This window comes from Lepisosteus oculatus, chromosome 3 (assembly GCF_040954835.1).
Source record: "Lepisosteus oculatus isolate fLepOcu1 chromosome 3, fLepOcu1.hap2, whole genome shotgun sequence".
In the NCBI taxonomy this organism is placed as follows: Eukaryota; Metazoa; Chordata; class Actinopteri; order Semionotiformes; family Lepisosteidae; genus Lepisosteus; species Lepisosteus oculatus.
In genome coordinates, this window is record NC_090698.1 from 39,705,006 (window position 1) to 39,725,847 (window position 20,842).

A 20,842-nucleotide genomic window follows, 5' to 3' on the forward strand; every position below is an offset into this window, starting at 1 on the left:
AGCCTCAGAGATACTGGAAGACAAAAATCAGACCGCAAGATGTGCAATATAGATAGACTGGCACAGATATTGGTAGTACAGCACAAGCTCTCCCTCAAGCAAGTTTGCACTGTAGTTCAGAACAGAGTGGATTAGTCTATTGGACACGTTGGACTTCCTGATGAATTTGCACTGTCCACACTCTCCGACCACAAAAGATGTTTAAAATCTTAAAGTAAAAACGCCAGGAATATTGTTTCTGAAAATTACCTTTGCCTCTTATAAAATATCAAGATAAAAGGCAAAACCATGCAACATTCTGGAAAGATCTCAAAGTATTTTGTCTGCTCATTAAGATTTGGAAAGTGAAATTTTCCATATGAAAAAAAAAGAAGTAATATACTGTAAGAGTGCCAGTCAGGCTCATAAATCATTTTAAGTTTTCTTTAAGTCCATTCAAGTCAAGACTGTAACACAAGATGTGGAGTGGTAAATATTGACATACCCACATGCCTTGGATACATTCTGCGACATAGAGCTGATGCCAGGAAATTGTTGGGCTCTAACTGAACTGGTTATAGCTTTTTATGGTAAAGGCAATTTTGCAAATGTTGCAATTTCGCATTTTCATTTTAAAATAAAAAACAAAAACAGAAATGTAGCTAAAACCTTGAAAACATAAACCCTGTTGAAGTATTAGGACTATTAGGTTTATGCCTTTGTAATGGATCTCCATTTGAAATAAATGTACACGTTTGCAACAATCTTTGAAAATCAAATCTAAAATAATCACATGGTGGATTGCACAGTATGTAAGGTAACTCCATTAATTTGGGCTCATGCTTGTGACCACTATGACATACACTGACAGTCACACTGTACAGAGACCACTGGATTGTTGTACAGTATCTTTCCATAGAACAACTGCAAAATTGGTTAACATTGCGTTCTCACAGCACTGGAGCTCCGAGTTCAATTCCTAGAGTTCGATTTCGGGGAGTTTGTATGTTCTCCCCATATTTACATGGGTTTCCTCTGGGTGCTTTGGTTTTCTCCTGCAGTCCAAAGATATACTAATAGTTTGGTGGGCGTCTTGTGTGCGTTTCAGTGTTTATATCTGTCTGCCCTGTGATGGATTGGTCTTCCGTCCATGGTGTGCCCTTTGCTTGCTGGGATAGGCTCTGGCACCCACGTGACCCTGAATAGGATGATGGATGGTTTAGACCCTACAAACCTTCAGGCAAGTGCAGGACAATGTTCTCAGACTGAATCAGAAATTCATGATGGGCCTTGCCTTGCTGGGATAAGCATTATCATGTTGAAGATTAAGGGATTATGTTGATATGGAATGGGTGTAACAACAAATGAATCACAAGTCTCAAAATGTGGTCAACTTTCCCTTCACAGTAGAACTGCCTTTTTTTTCTCCTGTGTAGCCTACCACTATCAAAAGAGAAACTGAGTCCAGGCGAACTGAAAGTACAGTTAAATGGTGTATTTGAAAGGCAAAGCACAAATATTATTTCAGAAAATCATGTACAGTACAGTAAACATCTTCCCACTTGGTTGTTTCTTGAATTAACTTCCATAAGATGCCCAGCCACTTCTACAACAATACACAATTCCAACTGTGAAAACTGTTACTCCTGCTAGGCAGCTATAGGAATATTTCTGAAATGGAGCCCCAAAGCAGCAAAGATCTTAAACCTCTTACAAGACTAACACATGGATCACATGGGAGTCATTACAGATTACCAGTTCCTCTTATCAGTACTTTAGCAGGATTTGACGCCTCCTTCAGCACCTGATGGGAATCACCACAACAAATACTAAACAAGCTCTGGGGTGCTCAAGGCAAAGTTCTTAGTTTGGTTATATCTAGAAAGGAATAAAACATATTCAAATTAATAGAGTTTACATTACATGTTTCTTAATGGATACCAAATATACACAGAAGATGTGTGTGGTGTGGACAATTAGTCTTGTGACATGTAGTTTGTGGAATTTCTAGTGATAAGTCTGAACAAACGTAACTTTATTAATTTATTTTTTATTAAAACGTATTCACATATAAACAGCTGTCTGCAGTTTTTATCCTTTGTCTCCGTCATTTCATGCAGGTTACATAAGAATTATAACACTAAGTACAGCTGACTTGACCCCAGACAAGGCTCAATGAAGTCTATTAAAACTGCACTTATGCTAAATAAGGCCTTTTGATGTTATCTGTTGAGCTGCTTGTGAGTTTTATATATTGTTATAAAATAGAACTGGAAATAGAAAAAGGGTAATTTGGAAACTACCCTAAAACTCCTTAATTAAACCAGGTATAGTCATGTTAAAAAGAAAGAAAAACGTGTTTCTTATTTCCTTAAAAGTCAAAATGAAAAAAACTATTCAATGTCAATAAGAAATATGATTGAATTCGTATTATTGAAAGTTTTCTGTTATATCACAGTTATTAAAATATAGCTCTATCGAGAATACATTATTGTCTTTATTACAGTATACATTATATACTGTATACAGTATTAGAAGCTATATTAAAGCTTATAGAATTCTATATAAGGCATTTTATTCTATTAAAACATGAAATCATGTACAGTATATCAAATATACTGTATATAGACTAATAAGTAACTCACCATCTCTAAGATGAGACATTAAACCTGACTCTCACTGGTCATTAAAGATCCCCAGGCATTTTTCGAAAATAATAGGACGTTATCCCAGTGTCCGGGCCAAATTTCCCCCCTTGGCCTTTACCGTGGCCTCCATTGTCCCTATGTATGACTGGCTTGCACTTGCCCTGTGATGGACTGGTGCCATGTCCAGGGTGTACCGTGCCTTGTGCTTGTTGCTTGCCAGGTAGACTCCAGCTTCCCACAACAACGTATGGTATAAAGCGGATTGGCAAATGACATGACAAGTAACTCAAGCATACCAACTGTAGCATAAAAGTTCAAATGGGAAGTATTACTGACGGTTCAAGCATTTTCTTCCCACTTTCCTTCTATGATGAAACTCCATGGTAACTGAGGCATGATGCGTTAATCTTCTCAATGTATTCGTTTTTTCAACTGTCACAGGCAGCAACAGGATATATGTACTGTTCTTCAGCATTGTTACTCTTCCACTAGTACAAACATACAGCATTAGTGTAAACTTGAATTGGACCAAGTGTCAATTGAAATGTGCTGTTTTAGGAGTAATAACATCATAATGTAAAGATTGCAAGATTGCAATGTCAAAACAGAAGCAGAAATTGAGCACATGTTCCAAAGCAGCTGATCACAAACATATGCAGACAGCCACATAATGGAGACCACTGGCTGCAAAACGAATGCAGACTAAAAATATTCATAGCATATCAAAACATTTCAATAAATCCTAATAAGAGGCCTGTGGATGTCTGCACCAAGAAAGTAATACAGAATATCACTTGAAAACTGTACTGTAGCATTTTCTTGTGTGGTTAAGGCTTATTAGAATCTGTATATTAACGAAAGCTACATGAAGAAAAATGTTAAAAAGTATTGTACTTCATTTACTGTATTTATTTCACAGATTACTGCCTATAATGTGATATTGGTCCTTCAACACATTTCAGAAACACAAAATGTCTGCAGTTATGAATTAAAGATAACTGTATTTTAACATGAAAAAAGTGCTATGTTTTATTCTTATTTTATTCACTTTTTGTATGTTTTTAACCAAACAGCTTGACATTCTAAGTCGACCTTCAAACACTGAGATTCCTACTGATTTTACTAAAGATAGATTACACTTTCAATTGATCAGATACAGGCTGTTTTAATATCAGTATAATATAAGTTCATCTCATTTTCTGTGAAACCACTCCTTGCTGCAATAACAGCATTTAAATTATAATATAATCAAAATGTTTTAAACTAGCAGTAAATGAGGTATGCTTGTTACTACCTACATAGTTTTACTTAATAGTTTAGCTATTAGCATTGAAAAGAGAGTGCCATACATTGACAATGAATTCCTGGAATACGAAAAGAAAAATCAGCCTGGATTGTTTAATAGACTACACAAAACTTGAAGCACCCTTGCATTTTAAATCCTGGCACAGGAAACCACAGTAACACTTTTTTTAAAAGAGAGGAACTAATTGTTTTTACATGCCATACTTAGACAAAGAAAATCTATGCAGTTAATACTTTTAATTAATTCCAGTGGAGTATTATTCCATTCAGCCATCCATCATCAGCAAACTGCTTATTCCTGGTAAAGGCTTCTATAACCTAGAAGATATCTTGGAAGAATAATACACAAGGCATGACTACACCCTGGACAGGGTATTTCATAGCAGTATGCAAACTAAAAAAAACACAATGAAAAGATTAATGATTCAATCTGTGGGTCCTTTAGAATCTGGGAAAAACTAGAGAATCTGGAAAAATCCAGTAAAGAATTAAATCCAGGATCCAAAAATTGTAAGGCTGTATTGCTAGGCACTACGCTACCAGAGTATTATTCTTGTACTAAAATGAAGTTACTTTTTGGCTCATTGAAATTATCCTGGTATTCCAGTCTTACAATCTCCTCTGTATTCAAGCAGTATAGCAAGTCTTCACTGGCTCAATGGCTTTTAATGTAAAGCGTAGGGTTTTCTTGACTTCCCTGAACATGGAAACAGAATAACAAGTCTGTCTCTCTTTGAAGGCAGGCTTCAGGAGACTACCACCATTGAGCAACAGTGTGATGTATGGCTGTCAGTTTTCTCATTTGTTTTTGTTTTCCCTGTCTCTTGTACAAGTTTTTTTTTACCACCTGGAGCTACATCCTGAACCATTTACAATCATACAAATGTGTCTGTGTCAAGAGTTATGTTGAATGAAGCAGCCAGGCAACATTCACATGAGAACATTTCCCTAGTATTCCATCCACTGACTAACAGCAGTGCTCCTTCGGATATGAAACAGAAAGATTAGGTGCAAAGATTTTGTAAGCAAGGCAGATGTCGGTATTTGTTAACCATCAGCAAACGTTTAGGAACAGAAGTCTAACGTGATATTTAGATATACATGACTGTCTACAATATCTCTGGTATCTGCAGATTCCATGAGGAACTTAATCTGTGATCCTCTTTGTTTATCCTTTTTCTATTCAAGTCTTTGAAGTTTTTACCTAGGAGATTAATTATAATGTTTCTCATAAAAATAAATGTACTGATCCTTATCAAGTCAGCATATTAAGTATGAACAACCAAAGGACAAACTGTGCCATTTCCTTAAATTATACTAAGACTAATACATTAAAGTCATCAACAGTTGTACAAAGAGTAGTTGATAGTTACCACAATCCCTTGTAAACTATTATGTATGGTAGATTTTTACTTGTCACCTGACACTTTAAAGTACTTAAAGTAGTCATTTTCAGTGCTATCAAACAAAAACAAATATTTATGACATGCTCATATACTTAACTTAACCTTCCTAGAAGCTACATTGCTTATTGGACCAACAAAGCAGCCAGTAACAGGTGCTACTATAGGACTTTATGCTGGAATTTAACATTTATATTAAATTGACTTCCATTTTAGTTATGCTCATTTTCTCATTCCTTTATCTTGTATTGCAAATGATAAACACACAACATATGTTTAACATGGTATTGTAACAAGTCCACAGACATGTTCAACATTTTATCGTAGGGGAGAAATTTGTTATAAGTGAAGCATAATGACACATGGCAAAAGCTATGAACTAAAATAGATTTACTTCACAGTTTCCTTAAATGTAGATTCATACAGTCCTGTATCACATTTCTTGAAACCAGGTGCAGGTGCTGACAATAACCTGACCTTAGAGTCTCACTGAAGTGACAGTTTAATGTATATAGGTAATTGAATTAGTTTCATATCCCTGTCTCCTCACAAGATGGATAATAAGAAGCTCAGAATAAGTTAATTAACAGTATATACACAAAATAATGGATTATATGAAATTATGCAATTAAAGAGAAGAAAGATCTCTAACCTATTTGGACAGGAAAATGCAGAACTGTATGAATAAATCATTATAAAACAGAATCAGATTGCTATTTATGAGATTCATATTCCAAAACACTGCACAAGCTAACTGCTATAAACATAGTTTATTGCAAAAGTAATTGTACTAACATTGCTCTGTACTGGATTATGCTCCAATTTAGGTTTAGCAATAAAACAGAGAACAGATGCATTTTAGTACATCATGCTGATTCCATAATTCCAGTGTAGTTCCCTAATAAAATAGTATCAGCTTGAGGGGGTCCTGGGTGGCTCAACAAGTACAGGTCATTGCACCATGGTGGTGCTGTGGTGTGAAGAAGCACACCCGAAGAAGGCTCCACAGCGAGAACAGAGTGTTTTCTTTCTTCTCTTTTCAGCATGGAAGAAACCTATTACTTGTTCCTATTACATGCCTTCGTATGCTGATGCAGCTACTCACCTGCACTAATTTTGAAAACTACTTGACTTTACGTTCAACAAATATACACAAAATACATTATTATTCTCTGCAGACATTCAAATGTGAATCGAATCAATCTCAGTGCAATGCAGGCAAAAGGTGACAGTGAAAAAAGAACTTGATGTACTGAAGAGTTTTAACATCTGTGGAGAAACCATGACAAGGAAAACAGCAGCATACCTGAGAGGAGTGATCGCTGTTCAGAGATTCGGTTTTCCCACTCTCCAGAAGATGAATCCTCGGGTGGCTGTCACTCAGAGGTGAAGTGGTTTCTCCATTGGGAAGGGACTGCTCTAGTTTTGGACTGCTGCCTCCCGTCTTCACTTCTGAAGACTGTGCTCCTGGGCCAATGGTCTGTGATGGCAAGACCTCAGCATCCATAGAGTTACAACGGCCATTCTCTACCTCGGAGTCCCGGCTGTCTTTGCTGTCCCGGGTGAAGGAGGACCGAGAGATGACCCCAAATTTCCGAGTCCTTTTGCCATTCTGTGCTGGACTGCCACTGGGCTCAGAGGAAACGCTGATCCTGTGCTCACTGCTGCTGCTGCCATTGCAAGGAGGAAGAGGAGCTTTGCGTTTGATACGACGCAGCATGATCAGGTAGATACATCCGCCATTCCAGCACTGGTCAGCCAGGTAACTGCAAAAAAAAAGACCATCAGTGCACTAACTGTACAGTATGCGGATTTTAAAGAATCGAATGAGCCAAGGACAGAAAGATGAACACGAGCAGATTCATGTTATTCTGTTTAGTTTAATTATCATTATACTATAAGTATAATCTGAATTTTGTTCTTTAGAAACAAAAAAACAATGTTATGAGTCCTCAAATCTTACCAGCAGACAGAAACTGATTTTTCTCATTACCTTCTCATTAACAAAACAGATAAAAGATGTCTAATGTGAACTAAAATAAACTGTCAATTTTACAACTACTCGTAAATATTCCTGTTAAGTTTTTTGCTTTACAAAATACTACGATGTAGATAATATTAACACAGGTATTACTTATTTTAATGTAAATACTGCCTTAAATGTAGTTCATACAGTATCTATAATTTCCTGTATTGATTCCAAGTCTGATTTTAAATCTTATGTATAAAACTTAACTACCACCCTTTTTTGTAAGACAAAATTGAGTCCGGAAGAACATACAGGTATCATCACACAATGACTGAGCTAACTTAAAATTAGAATTAGAATTTAAAGTAGCATATTTAAATAATAACATGTAGAATAACTGATAACATGTTATGAATTGTGTTGCATTAATCACATTAAGACTACCAATAAAATCACTCTGGAAAATGCAAACTGCAAAATTAATGATTCAGATATGTTTCTCTGAGTGTTTGTTTTTTGAAAGGCTGGACCTGACAACATAATAAAGGTGCCATCGCATTATTTGGTAATGGAATTCAAATACCTACAGTACAGAAACAAAGGTACCAAAGCCCACCGTATAATTTTTAAAATAGCCTCTATGTGTTTGGCCTTTGGGAAAAAGAGCAAAAAAAACACCCCCCCACAAATTCACAAGAAAAGACTTAATATTCCCATGAAAACAGGAAGGTCAGTGGTTAGAAGTAGGAAGTCAGCAGTGCTGTGAATAAACATTAAGTCTACATAGTGTAGTCCTATAGAGCAGGAAGCTAAGGCCAATTACTATTATAAGTAGAACAGAAAGAAATCATGAGAATAACATTTCACTTTTGGCTCATTTGGCATTATAGGCCCTGAGAAACGGTAATATTATAACAAACCTCAATGGATATATATGCACTAGGTCCTTGTGATTACCACAGAGTCCCAAGCAGGGAAGTATTTAACCAGAATGGGGAGATATACTGAAGCACTAGAAAAGCATTAAAAAAGTAGATAACTAGATAACCTTTTAAAAAAGGTAAAATATCCATCACATTAGGACTTTAACTGTACAAATACAGAGGGGTATGGTGGTGCTGTGGTTTGCATTGCTGCCTCACAACGCTGAGGCATTGGGATCAATTCCTGTGGTGTGGTCTGGGTGGAGTTTGTATGTTCATACCTACAGCAACAAAGTCAATCAAATCTTCAGGCTGAGATGTGTGGTATTATTGATGGCTTTTCAATTATAAATAATCCACAGAATAATTAAAAGCTTATTAAAATAAACTACAAAACGTACTGTATAATCTCTACTGCCTGGCCTATCACAGCACTTTGGGAAACAAACACTTCTCCACACACTGTTCCTACAAATTCACATTGGTTTAATGACAATAAAGACAGAAACAAAAGTTATTTCTAAACATGCATATATATCCAATTAATCTTCATTGAAACAATTACCATTTGTAACTAGTACTCAATTTGAGTAATGCATGAAGAAATACAGTCACAGACAGTTTGGGACAGCGGTCTGGATCCCCATGGAAAAATGTTAATAAGAGCAACAAATAATAAGAATGCAATACAGGCAATAAAATTAAAATGGATAAAACAACAAAAAAATTGAGCTTTTGAAAAAGAGGTTTATACTTAATATTTCCCAGATGACATATTTAAACATGATAACTACTACTGACTTAAGTTACTTCATTCCTCTTTTTTTCTTTTACTTGTAAATCGTGTTAGCCAAAACCCGTTTAATTTTAATTATTGTTTGTTATAACCTTTTTCTTCATCACTTAAAAGTCCCTTTGCATATCTTTATGTTGGTTTCCTGGTCATCATCATATCCAAATGCACTCCACCAACAAAGTGTTTGCTTACATGCCTAAATGGAATGCCAGACGAAGCAGGAGCCAAAACTTATCAAAACAAAGCAACCAAAACAAAAACAAACAATAAACAGCTTTTAAGACGAATGGAGGGAAATCAAAAGGAAAACATCCATGTCACATGAGCTCTTTGCAACTGGGCATTTTAAGACCCAGGAATTCAGTAAAACAAACCACAATATAACAATAACACCCCATGTGACCTCAAAAGAGTTCTGTAATCAACTGCACGTTATTAACATGTGGGGATTATAGAGTGGCAGGAAGGCAATAAATGAGCTATAATATAAATATATATATAACATATTTAGAATATAAATGCATAATAAAGTATATTGGTTGCTCATTTCTTCCAATTGAACAGAACGTATTTTCAGTTCTTAAGTCTACTTATTTTTGGCTTACCCAGTTCTATTTATGAATTATATGAAAGGAGAGAGAGAAAGATACAGTAAAAATAAATATATCCCCAGCTCGGATGTAATCGGTTCAAGATTAGGACAGGAAAAGTGCTTGCACTGTAGAAACTCAAATACCTCTTAGACCTAGCAGCTTATGAATTCTAAGTAGCATGGCCTTTTTTTTTCTCAAGATTGCTTATTTTTATATATTGCTGTGTCAAGACTATCAAGAGAGGGCTTCAATGAACAGGAAAACACAAGGATTGTCCAAATACATATGTTGCTATTATATTCAGGTCAAAGAAAAATAAGCACCAATCTAGTTTTATTATGCATCCACTACATGTCAATCACTGTCACTACATTCAGTCTAAGCTGACCACTGACTATGCAAAAACATACCAAGTGCTGACTGACTTCAATGAAAGACTAACAAAACACAAGCAGCATGCTGTAACACATTGCCAATGTAACTATAGACATACTGCAGGTCTACAAGACAGTGTAAGCAATTTGATTTCTTTCATCACATGAGAAATAATAAAATGCAGTAAGACAGGGAACACTACAATTAGAATATTTCCAAAACATTTGGTCAGCTCTGGATAATTTGACACTTGTTACTGTACCGTATTGTTTAAGAGTAATATATTTTTAAGGCTTTAAGTACTGCAAAATCTAGACTAATTCTGACAACAAGAAGCCTAATAATTGCAGGGCTGTAGACTACAACTACTGTTCATAAGCTTGAGACAGGAAACTGATTTAATCACCATTTTTGTTTCCTTTTGATTTTTGTACATTAACTTTTTAAATCATAGCTTTTTACATGAGTGTTATTTTTTGTTCCTAGGTATATACAACGTTTTGACTAAACAGAAGACTCCTAATCAATTCAGTCTTGCTTCTATTTGAAAAGATCCCAAGTTATATGATCCTTTTTTATTGAAAACCAAGGATTGGCATTTTTCAAATTAATGTTCTGCATCACACATCAAGCAATAACGTTCTTCAGGTCAGATTTAAATCTAACTATGCTTTTATTTCTACAAAATCATTAAATAATACACAGTTTTTTTTTTATTCCAGCAATAGCTAAACTGACATACTGTACAAACCAGGTCTGTTTATGAAATAAACTATTAAAGAGCAAAGAAACTAAAATCTTAAAAATATAGAACTATTCAAATAAATTCTGTGATTGAATTCCATGATTACATTTAGTACAGTTAGAGAAAATGGACACCGTGTTATTTTTTTATTTTTGTAATTGTTTTTTCACTAATTTAATTTTAAGAAAGAAAAGACTACAGCCTCAGTGATTTTTAAATTTCAATCAAGCACTAGATCTACAATACATTTTTAAATGTCATATGTGACGTGAAAATGAATCGTAAATGCGCTGGATTAATGCTGATCAATTTTTAACAGTTTTTAAAAGGTCACACTCAGCTAATGGATGTTTAAAAGAATGCCAGTATTCGACAATGAATTACTTCAAACCACTCATGCTTTATACTTGTAAAATGTGAGAAACTATTTCAGGTACTCACACTTTATACTAATTATTTTACCCATACGCTAAACAGCTTCATAAACAAATGAAAATCGTGCATACAGTATGAGGTACATTTTCTTACATATTTTCATCTTTCATCTTAATACCCTGACTCATTACATTCCTACAGTTCACGTTTTCGAACCAGAGTTAGAAAGTAGCAATATTAATGATTTTTGCACATTTTGTGAGGATAAAAGTTAGTTCAATATATGAAGGAAGGTGACAATGACATTTTTTTAATTTCAAAAATGCCTGACAGCTTGACGTTCCAGGGGACTGCCGTATCCTGTAGCTCACACATCTGTTGCAACTTCAGTGAAAATTACGACACCAAAAAATGGAACTAGATATACATTCAATATGGAGTTTTTAACGCACCATTTCCTTGTAAAGTTGAACTGGAAAAATTATGTCATATATGATTGGGTTACATTTACCCAAAGAATATAATTTTACTTGATGAGCCATGTATTCTTATCAACGCCTATCTCTTCTAGGTATCATGACTCAGTCATGAACAACTTGCTCTTCATATTTTGATTTGTCATTAATAGAATCCTATTATCTTGTTCTTGTCTATCATAACCTTTTGCCATACACAAAACCTTTTCAATTTTGACTACGATTACCTGATTTAAGTATTCAAAATCCCCAAAGGCACATACTCTCTTTTTACTGTATAAACTATGGGGGAGTAGGCTTGAATCTCTGAACAGGAGACACGTTTTAAATGTACAGTAGGATTACGGAAGTATGGGAAAGCTAACCATTCATGTTGTTGAAGCTCTTTCCGTACCTACTTTCAAGAAATCTATAAGGACCAAGAGATCCTCAAAGCAATTAGTTGCAAAAACAAATGAGGTACAGTATATGGGGGAGCGGTGGCTCTGTGGCTAAGGATCTGTGCCTGTGGCTAGAAGGTTGCCGGTTCAAATCCTACTCCATTGGGCACCTGAGCAAGGCCCTTAACCCCAGCTGCTCCAGGGGCGCCGTACAATGGCAGACCCTGCGCTCTGACCCCTGGCTCTCTCCCTATCTGTGTGTCTGTGTGTCTCATGGAGAACAAGCTGGGGTATGCAAAAAGATCATTCCTAATGCAAGAAATTGTAAAGGGTTAATAAAGTGATATTATTATTATTTGTATATGGACCAGATGACACCCTCTCTTTTAAAATTAAGTGTAAAGGTTTTTATTTTCTCCATAAAAGACAGGCTTACGTTTTGGCCAGCCAAGAGGTTAACACAATTTTACAATGATCATAAGTGCCTGTGCTAATAAGGAATTTGAGTATAGCAGTTTTTTTTATTAGATTGTCTTGTATTCATTGCCGTGTTAAGACTGCCTGCACTAGGCACAGAGCAATCAATTAAGCAACAGTTAATATACAGTAGAAAGTTCTAGAAAATGCCAAAGGAAAATACTTTAAACAATGTTATTTTCTTAAAATTACATTAGATGTTTTCCATATTAATTCTAGCTCATTTTACCAATTCAAACATGGGACAATCATGCTTCAATAGCACATTGTGTACAGAGTTTATTTCAATTACAGTGTTGCCAGATATCAATTTTCCAAGGCCATAACATTCAGGTGCTGTCAAAGTTTAAAAGAATGAAACATGGTCATTCAGCCCCAGTTCAAATAAACTCTCAATTGACAAATTATTTGTCACAATACAGCATTTTGTATCTTGATTGAAATGTTCCAGCTAGGAATACTGTTCTAATTTAAAGCAAATCATTGTTTCCTAGCCAGTGTAAGAACGTACTGAAATATCCAGGCTGTTATCTGCTGCTCCATTTAATTCTAATGAACACTGTCAACTCACATACAATTCTGAAGTCCATTTCATTATACAGTTATTTTCAGTATACAAAGCCCCACTTCCATTGTTACTAGAACTGATTCCTTTCACCAAACATCCTCTCTATTTGGCAGACAGCTTTCAAACCTATTTTTATAAGGCAGTGCATTTCATTACATTTGAAGTTACAGTGGTTTCATTCCTTTACAACTTTAAAAGTGATTCCTATTGTAATGCAAGACAAGAGAATGCTGGCCTTCCTTAGATCCTTCCAAAATGACATCAAGTCTATGCAAATTAGAAAAGTATGCCTGTAACTGCCTTCAAGTAACCAGACACAGAAGCAGATATTGAGCTCCTCATTTAAATGGATCAGTATGAAGCTCACAGGTGGGGACTTTCTGTTTGCAAACAATTTATACCTTTACTTACAGTATGCCCAGTTATGAGAATTACCCATGTTCATACTAGAGTGAGCATGAAAGCCAAAATAGCACATGCTATATATTCAGAAAAATATTTAAATTTGCCATAAAATTTAAACTGAAGGAAACAACAAAAAATAAGATCTTGGTCATTTACTTCTGCCATATTTAACTGCAGAGGAAAAAAAACATACTTTGTATTTCTAAAATAATTTTAAATTACCCAATTAAGAGAAAGCCCAAAATAAGAACAGGATAGTGTTTTTGTTTTGCTGAGAATGGGGCCAATATGGCATTTAAAAGATTAGAATATTCTGGGAATTAATGGTAACTCTGTAAACTGCAATTGCAGTATGGAGATATATACTTTGCACACCATCTGAGGAGTAACATAGAGCTGAGCACAAAGTCAACAGTAGAAGCTGAAAAAATAAACTGATAGGTAAAAGATGGGATGGACCTGTGAACACATTAAATGATCTCAGTTATCCAGACAAACAATCTACCACATTCATCTTGACAAGAGCTTTCTGGGTCATGACATGAAAGAATATTGACCTGTCAGACTCCATTTAAGACCACTTTTATCAGTTACATAAATCAAGGGGAAAATGGTCTTCTAAAGTATACTCAGAATCAAAAACAATGAAGGGAAGCCTTTCAAAGAGAATCAAATAAATACATATTTGTCTAATTGTATAAGAATATGCATTTAGATGCTTGAGGTAATGTGGCATAAAATCTGGCAATGAAGCATAAAAATCTATTCTAATCAAACATAATTGAAGCTTTCCTTCCTGAAAGCATTTAAAGGCCAACTCCTAATGGTTTAACTTACAGCACTCATTTTCTTTTAACGGATCTCAGATCTAATGGCACAAAATGAAATATTTTTCATAAATATTTTTAGGCCATGAAATTAAAATAATGAACCTATGATTCTTTCTCTTCTTTTAAAGACTGTTCTGCAAAAGTGACTGCACAGTCACACACAAAAAACAGTGCTATTTCAGAATGATATACTTTGACCCTTAATGAAATTGCAGTTCTGCAGTATTTTGTTTGGGGAGGATTTAGCTGATCAGCATTTTTTTATTTTACTGAATGTTATAATAAACCACCCAGGCTTGAAGCTGCTTTCAGACTTTATTTGTTACTTATGGCACATTTTGTTCTAAGCTTGTTTATAATTACATCCATCTAATATATTTTTTCTTCAAGCAGAATGAGGTATAGAACTATGTGTAGATCCCAGTGTATTTAAAATTACTCAAATTCAAATTAAAATCACCAGTGCCATGTCCATCCACAAAAAAAGGTGACAAAAATAACCAAAGCAGTTATAGACCTATATGACTGCCATATATTATACATAAGGTTACAGAAATTATATGCTAGGACTAGTCAACATGAATAAGTCAAAATACTGCCTGTAAGTATATTTCTTTTTGGCCTTAACAAATAGAAAACAGAGTACAGATAAGAGTTGAATACTTAGATAAAGGTGATTAAATTAATGGTGTACCACACTGATCTGTACTAGGACCATGTCTCTTCCTAATTTTAAATCAATGTAGAAGGTATAAATGAAATTTTCAATAAAAAACAATTTAGATAAAATTCAAAACTTGGAAAACACCTGGCAGATGACAATTATGTTTTACATGTTTGCAAGCAGGAAGCAAAAACAAATTATAAATACAAAATGAGAAACACTGAGATAGAAGAGGCAATTTATGGAAAAGACTAAAGTGATCACATTGACATTGTTTACATCTGTGAAGAAGCAATAAAATAGGTCAAACAAAATGTTAGAATACATAATCAGAAGTGGAGAATTCAAACGAAGGATGTTAATATTAAAATTGCATGCACTAGCAATGCCTCATTTAGAAAATTGTGTACAATTTTTCTCATCACATTACAGAAAAAATATTGCTGCACTGGAATCAGTCCAGAGAAGAGGAACCAGATGCATTCCAGGACTTACAGCAAGTCCTACACTAACAGGCTGCAAGAACTGAACTTTATTTATCTTTATGCTCTTGTCAAAGGACTGACAAAGTCAACCCAGTGGACTTCACAATGAATAGTTACACAGAACCAAAAGTCGATATTATTTGGGACTGAAGGTTTACACAAAGGGTTGTGGAAGTATGGAATAATCTTGTTTAAGATGATATCTAGGCTTCCTTCAAGAAAAGGCTGGATGAGATGCTTAGATCAATAAACTACAAAGTACCACATGGATAAGATCTGCTCTCTTGTTTTTAACTGTCCTTATTGTTTTATATTGTTGAAGTGGTTGTCAGTTCTGTTTAAAACATCATAGCAATGTGGGGTGAACTTGATGCTGTCTCCATTAATAATAATAATAATTGCTTACACTTATATAGCGCTTTTCTGGACACTCCACTCAAAGCGCTTTACGGGTAATGGGGACTCCCCTCCACCACCACCAGTGTGTAGCATCCACCTGGATGATGCGACGGCAGCCATAGTGCGCCAGAACGCTCACCACACATCAGCTATCAGTGGGGAGGAGAGCAGAGTGATGTAGCCAATTCATAGAGGGGGATTATTAGGAGGCCATGATTGGTAAGGGCCAATTGGAAATTTGGCCAGGACACCGGGGTTACACCCCTACTCTTTTCGAGAAGCGCCCTGGGATTTTTTAATGACCACAGAGAGTCAGGACCTCGGTTTTACGTCTCATCCGAAGGACGGCGTCTGTTTACAGTATAGTGTCCCCATCACTATACTGGGGCATTAGGACCCACACAGACCGCAGGGTGAGCGCCCCCTGCTGGCCCCACTAACACCTCTTCCAGCAGCAACCTTAGTTTTTTTCCTAGGAGGTCTCCCATCCAGGTACTGACCAGGCTCACACCTGCTTAGCTTCAGTGGGTTGCCAGTTGTGAGTTGCAGGGTGATATGGCTGCTGGCAATTAGCTTTTCAAAGCAGTGATTGGAGGTTACCTTCTGTAAAATGCACAGCATTCACATTAAATATAAACAAATACCCGTTATTAAGTGGTGTTTGCCTCCAAATACAGTACAGATGCACCTAAATGTGGGTAATAAAATTAACAGCCCCAAGCCCAAAAGAGATTTAATCTCATCTCAGGACAACAGATCTCTATTGTCAACAGGGTGCTAACAATCTAATGCTTACAGAAAGCCTAATCTTGTTTTTTCAAGTATTTGTGCTTTATCAGCAAATTAATCATTAATACAACAGTTATTTGGTATTACACTTAATAAAAACCTAAACCAGGCCCAACAAGAGAAGGTAACAGCTTCCTACAGATTATTAAAGGCCGAGGTACAGTTTTCACTGTAACTACATATAGCCTATTTGCTAAGGGGGACAAAAGCAGCAATGTGTGGTCTTCAAAGACCGAGTTAAACATGAATTAGTATGTGTTACCAAGACAACTGATAAAATGGGCATTTCACAATCTTATTAGACATCCAAGCGAGATCCACCTACAGACACATGAGGGAGGTGGGAAGGCAGACCAATGTTTTCCTCTCTGCCAATGTTTCCACCTATTTGTATACACGATCTGATAAAAAAAGCATCACTATCATTACTAAAACAACGCAATCATTTATGGTGAACAAAAAGGAACAACCCAGTTCTTCAATACCTCTTTTACACTACTGAACTCCACTTCTGTTCAAACATTTCTATTTCTGCTTTTAATGGTCAGTATTGTGCTAGGGTAATAGGGACAGATGATTAAATTGCTAAACAAAAACCTTTCAAGAATGTTGAAATGCTTTTTTAGTTTCCTGTTGATATTAAGGCTTCCTGGCAAATTCAGCAAGATGAAGAGTTTCAACAATATTCATGGGCCTTTCATAGCTGCTACATAGAAACATAACTCTAATGATGAAGGTATCACATTGAGTTACATGGCCTTATTTAATGAAAACAATTTAAATATAATTCACTAAATAAAATTTTGTTCTCCATTATAAGCAACATCTCAAAACTGTGATTCAAAACCCTACTTTCATTATATGTGGTTGTTACAAAGCAATTTTGTGCAATGTTTTTAAAGATGGTGTAAGGAAGACTATGGATGACATAATCAGTGTTGATATTTATATTATACTGGAAAAGGGGATCAGTTAAAAATTGCAATTTTCCTAATTGTAATTTAACTTTATTTTATTTAAAATTATGTTACCTATCTGTTATCTATTATTCTAAAATGATCTTATAAGATCACTTTATTGGCCATATACAATTTCTTGTATTAGGAATTTGTCTTTTCACATACCCCAACTTGCTCTCCATGAAACACACAGACAGGAGGAGAAGCTTGGGGTCAGAGTGCAGGGTCAGCTATTTATTTGGCGCCCCTGGAGCAGCTGGGGTTAAGGGCCTTGCTCAGGAGGCTAATGGAGTAGGATTCCTCTGCTGACCATGGGATACGAACCGGCAAGCTTCCAGCCACAGGCGCAGATCCTTAGCCACAAAGCCACCACACTGTGTAATAATAGCTCTTATTACTCTTTTCACCCTTTTTCAAGTGTTACAGTACTTAAGAGAAACAAAATATACACATAAAGATTCGCCTATCAGAGATTTTTACAGTTCTGTTAGATGGCACTGTTCTTTCGCATAATTATTTCCAATGAAGAATATGTATGGCAGCAGGATGATTATTATAGGATATATCCGGTCTAAATGGACGGTAATGGAGGTATAACCTTGTTATGTTCATGTTACGTCAACTTTGTGCCAGTTTTAATTTGTAGATCAAACGTAAAACATTTTTGCACAATATCTACTAAGCAGATTGTTAAATGCCTAGCTTTTGCAAAATAAATTTCTAAATGTCTTGCTTAAAAAACACTTCAGGCTGCTGAAGAATTTTACATATTGTGGTTTGCTTCTCCAAAATGTCCACCCAGCTTCCACTGAAAACCAAACGACATAAGAATGTTACAAATGACAGGAGGCAGTTTACTGCATCATGCTCAATAGTTTACTAGTGGTGTATGGATTGGAGGATCTAAACCTGACATTTCTTGATTAAAAAAGTGCTTAGCTCTCAGTCCTACTGTAAATTTCACATTGTTTTTGTTTAGTTGCCGAACTTCAATTAATCCATTAGCCTCACTCTTTCAATACAGTTCTGGATTTCCAATGCTTGTTTCAAGTCACCTAATAATCTTCTCTTCCCAATACTGAAGAGATTCAGCTCATAGTACCTTTCTTTGCAATCTTTCTAGATACGGAATAAAATATTTGCACACAACATTCCAAGTCAGAATATCCCAGAGCATTATTAGTACTTTTAATGTCATGACATCTAAAAATAATAATAATTGCTTACATTTATATAGCGCTTTTCTGGACACTCCACTCAAAGCGCTGTACAGGTAATGGGGAACCACCAATGTGCTGCATCCACCTGGATGTGACAACAACCATAGTGCACCAGAACGCTCACCACACACCAGCTATCAGTGGGGAGGAGAGCAGAGTAATGAAGCCAATTCATAGAGGGGGATGGAGGCCATGATTGGTAAAAGCCATTGGGCAATTTGGCCAGGATGCTGGGATTACACCCCTAGTCTTTCCCTGAGATTTGCCCTGAGATTCTATTGCCCTGAGATTTTTAATGACCACAGAGAATCGGTTTTACAGTATAGTGTCCCCGTCACTATACTGGGGCATTAGGACCCACACAGACCGCAGGGTGACAATCCCCTGCTGGCCCCACTAACACCTCTTCCAGCAGCAACCTTAGTTTTTCCCAGGAGGTCTCCCATCCAAGTACTGACCAGGCTCACACCCACTTAGCTTCAGTGGGTTGTCAGTTGTGAGTTGCAGGGTAATATGGCTGCTGCATTTCAAGGATCCTCTGCAGTGGAGGTTAACATACATAGGTAGGAAGAACATGAAAGAAAAGCCATTTCTGTATGAAAAGTTAAGAAATACACTGCTCCAAAATGTATTCCTTGAAAAATGTATTGTTCAACAGAATGGAGCCTTGTTATGGGGACAAACAAAGTCCGAATTTAAAAAGCTGAGCTGTCAAGCATAATAGCTCTAGACAGGAAGAGGTTCAATTGTTTAGTATTTTTTAGGTCAGAAGAATGATTTTGAAGGCAATCCTATATGACATCCAATGAGGGAGGATAGAACAGGAGTGGTTTTCACATGAGGCTTGGATCTGCTTAAAACTGCAGCAGCTGAGTTTGAACTCATTTGAACTCATTGCCCAGTTGTCTGTTCAGTCTTCAATAGTGACTAGGTCTTGTATTTCCTTAGCTGCTTCTAAATAGCTTGCTATCCCTCTTACGTTGCATCACCTGCAAGTATCAGGTGATTAGATAGTAAAATATGATTTCACTTTTTATGGTACTTAATAATTCAAGACAATACTGAAAGAGAAAGACAGATTACATTAGAAAATACCAATTAAAAAAATGGATTGTCATGAAATCACTGTGTTGCATTTGGTAAAGAATGATTGGAATATATAGCCAAAAACAGTGAGGAAGGCACCCCTGCAACACAGCTGTGTTATTTAATTTCATAATAATAATAATTGCTTACACTTATATAGCACTTTTCTGGACACTTCACTAAAAGCGCTTTACAGGTAATGGGGACTCCCCTCCACCACCACCAACATGCAGCATCCACTCGAACAAGGTGACGACATCCATAGTGCACCACACATCAGCTCACCACACATCAGCTATTAGTGAGGAGGAGAGCAGAGTAATGAAGCCAATTCATAGATGGGGATTATTAGGAAGCCATGATTGGTAAGGGCCAAGGGGAGATTTGGCCAGGATGCCGGGATTACACCCCTACTCTTTTTGAGGACCGCCCTGGAATTTTTAATGACCACAGAGAGTCAGGACCTCCGTTTTACGTCTCATCCAAAGGATGGCGCCTTTTTACAGTATAGTGTCCCCGTCACTATACTGGGGCATTAGGACCCACACAGACCGCAGGGTGACAATCCCCTGCTGGCCCCACTAACACCTCTTCCAGCAGTGACCTTAGTTTTTCCCCAGGAGGTCTCCCATTCAGGGACTGGCTAAGCTCACATCTGCTTAGCTTCAATGGGTCCTCAGTTGTGAGCTGCAGGGTTATATGGCTGCTTCATAGGTGTTACTTACAGTACATAGTACCACAACACATTACAATGTTCTTTTTGTGAATTAAAAGGTTGATAATATTAATAAAGGGGTCGCGGGTCGCAGGCCGGACGTTCCCCACCCCAAAAAATCATTTGGTCTGGCCCTGCCCTGTAGAGCCTGGCGATAATTCGATAACGATAATTATCGCAATATAATTTTCCTCGATATAATTTTAACAAAAGTTCGATAAATGTTCATGCTTTACTAAATACTGCGCGAGTGTGCGTGCATGTTGCAGACCGGGCAG

General features: G+C 36.3%; 1 protein-coding gene across 6 annotated transcripts in view; it reads right to left on the reverse strand.

Moving 5' to 3' along the window:
* Nucleotides 1-20,842, reverse strand: part of pdzd2 (PDZ domain containing 2) — a 174,593-nt gene that overhangs the window by 73,622 nt on the left and 80,129 nt on the right. For all 6 annotated transcript variants that reach the window (XM_015365188.2, XM_015365195.2, XM_015365215.2 and 3 more), the window contains one exon: nucleotides 6,642-7,101. In XM_015365188.2, the coding sequence (XP_015220674.2) occupies nucleotides 6,642-7,101 (460 nt within the window). The remainder of the gene's footprint in view (nucleotides 1-6,641; nucleotides 7,102-20,842) is intronic.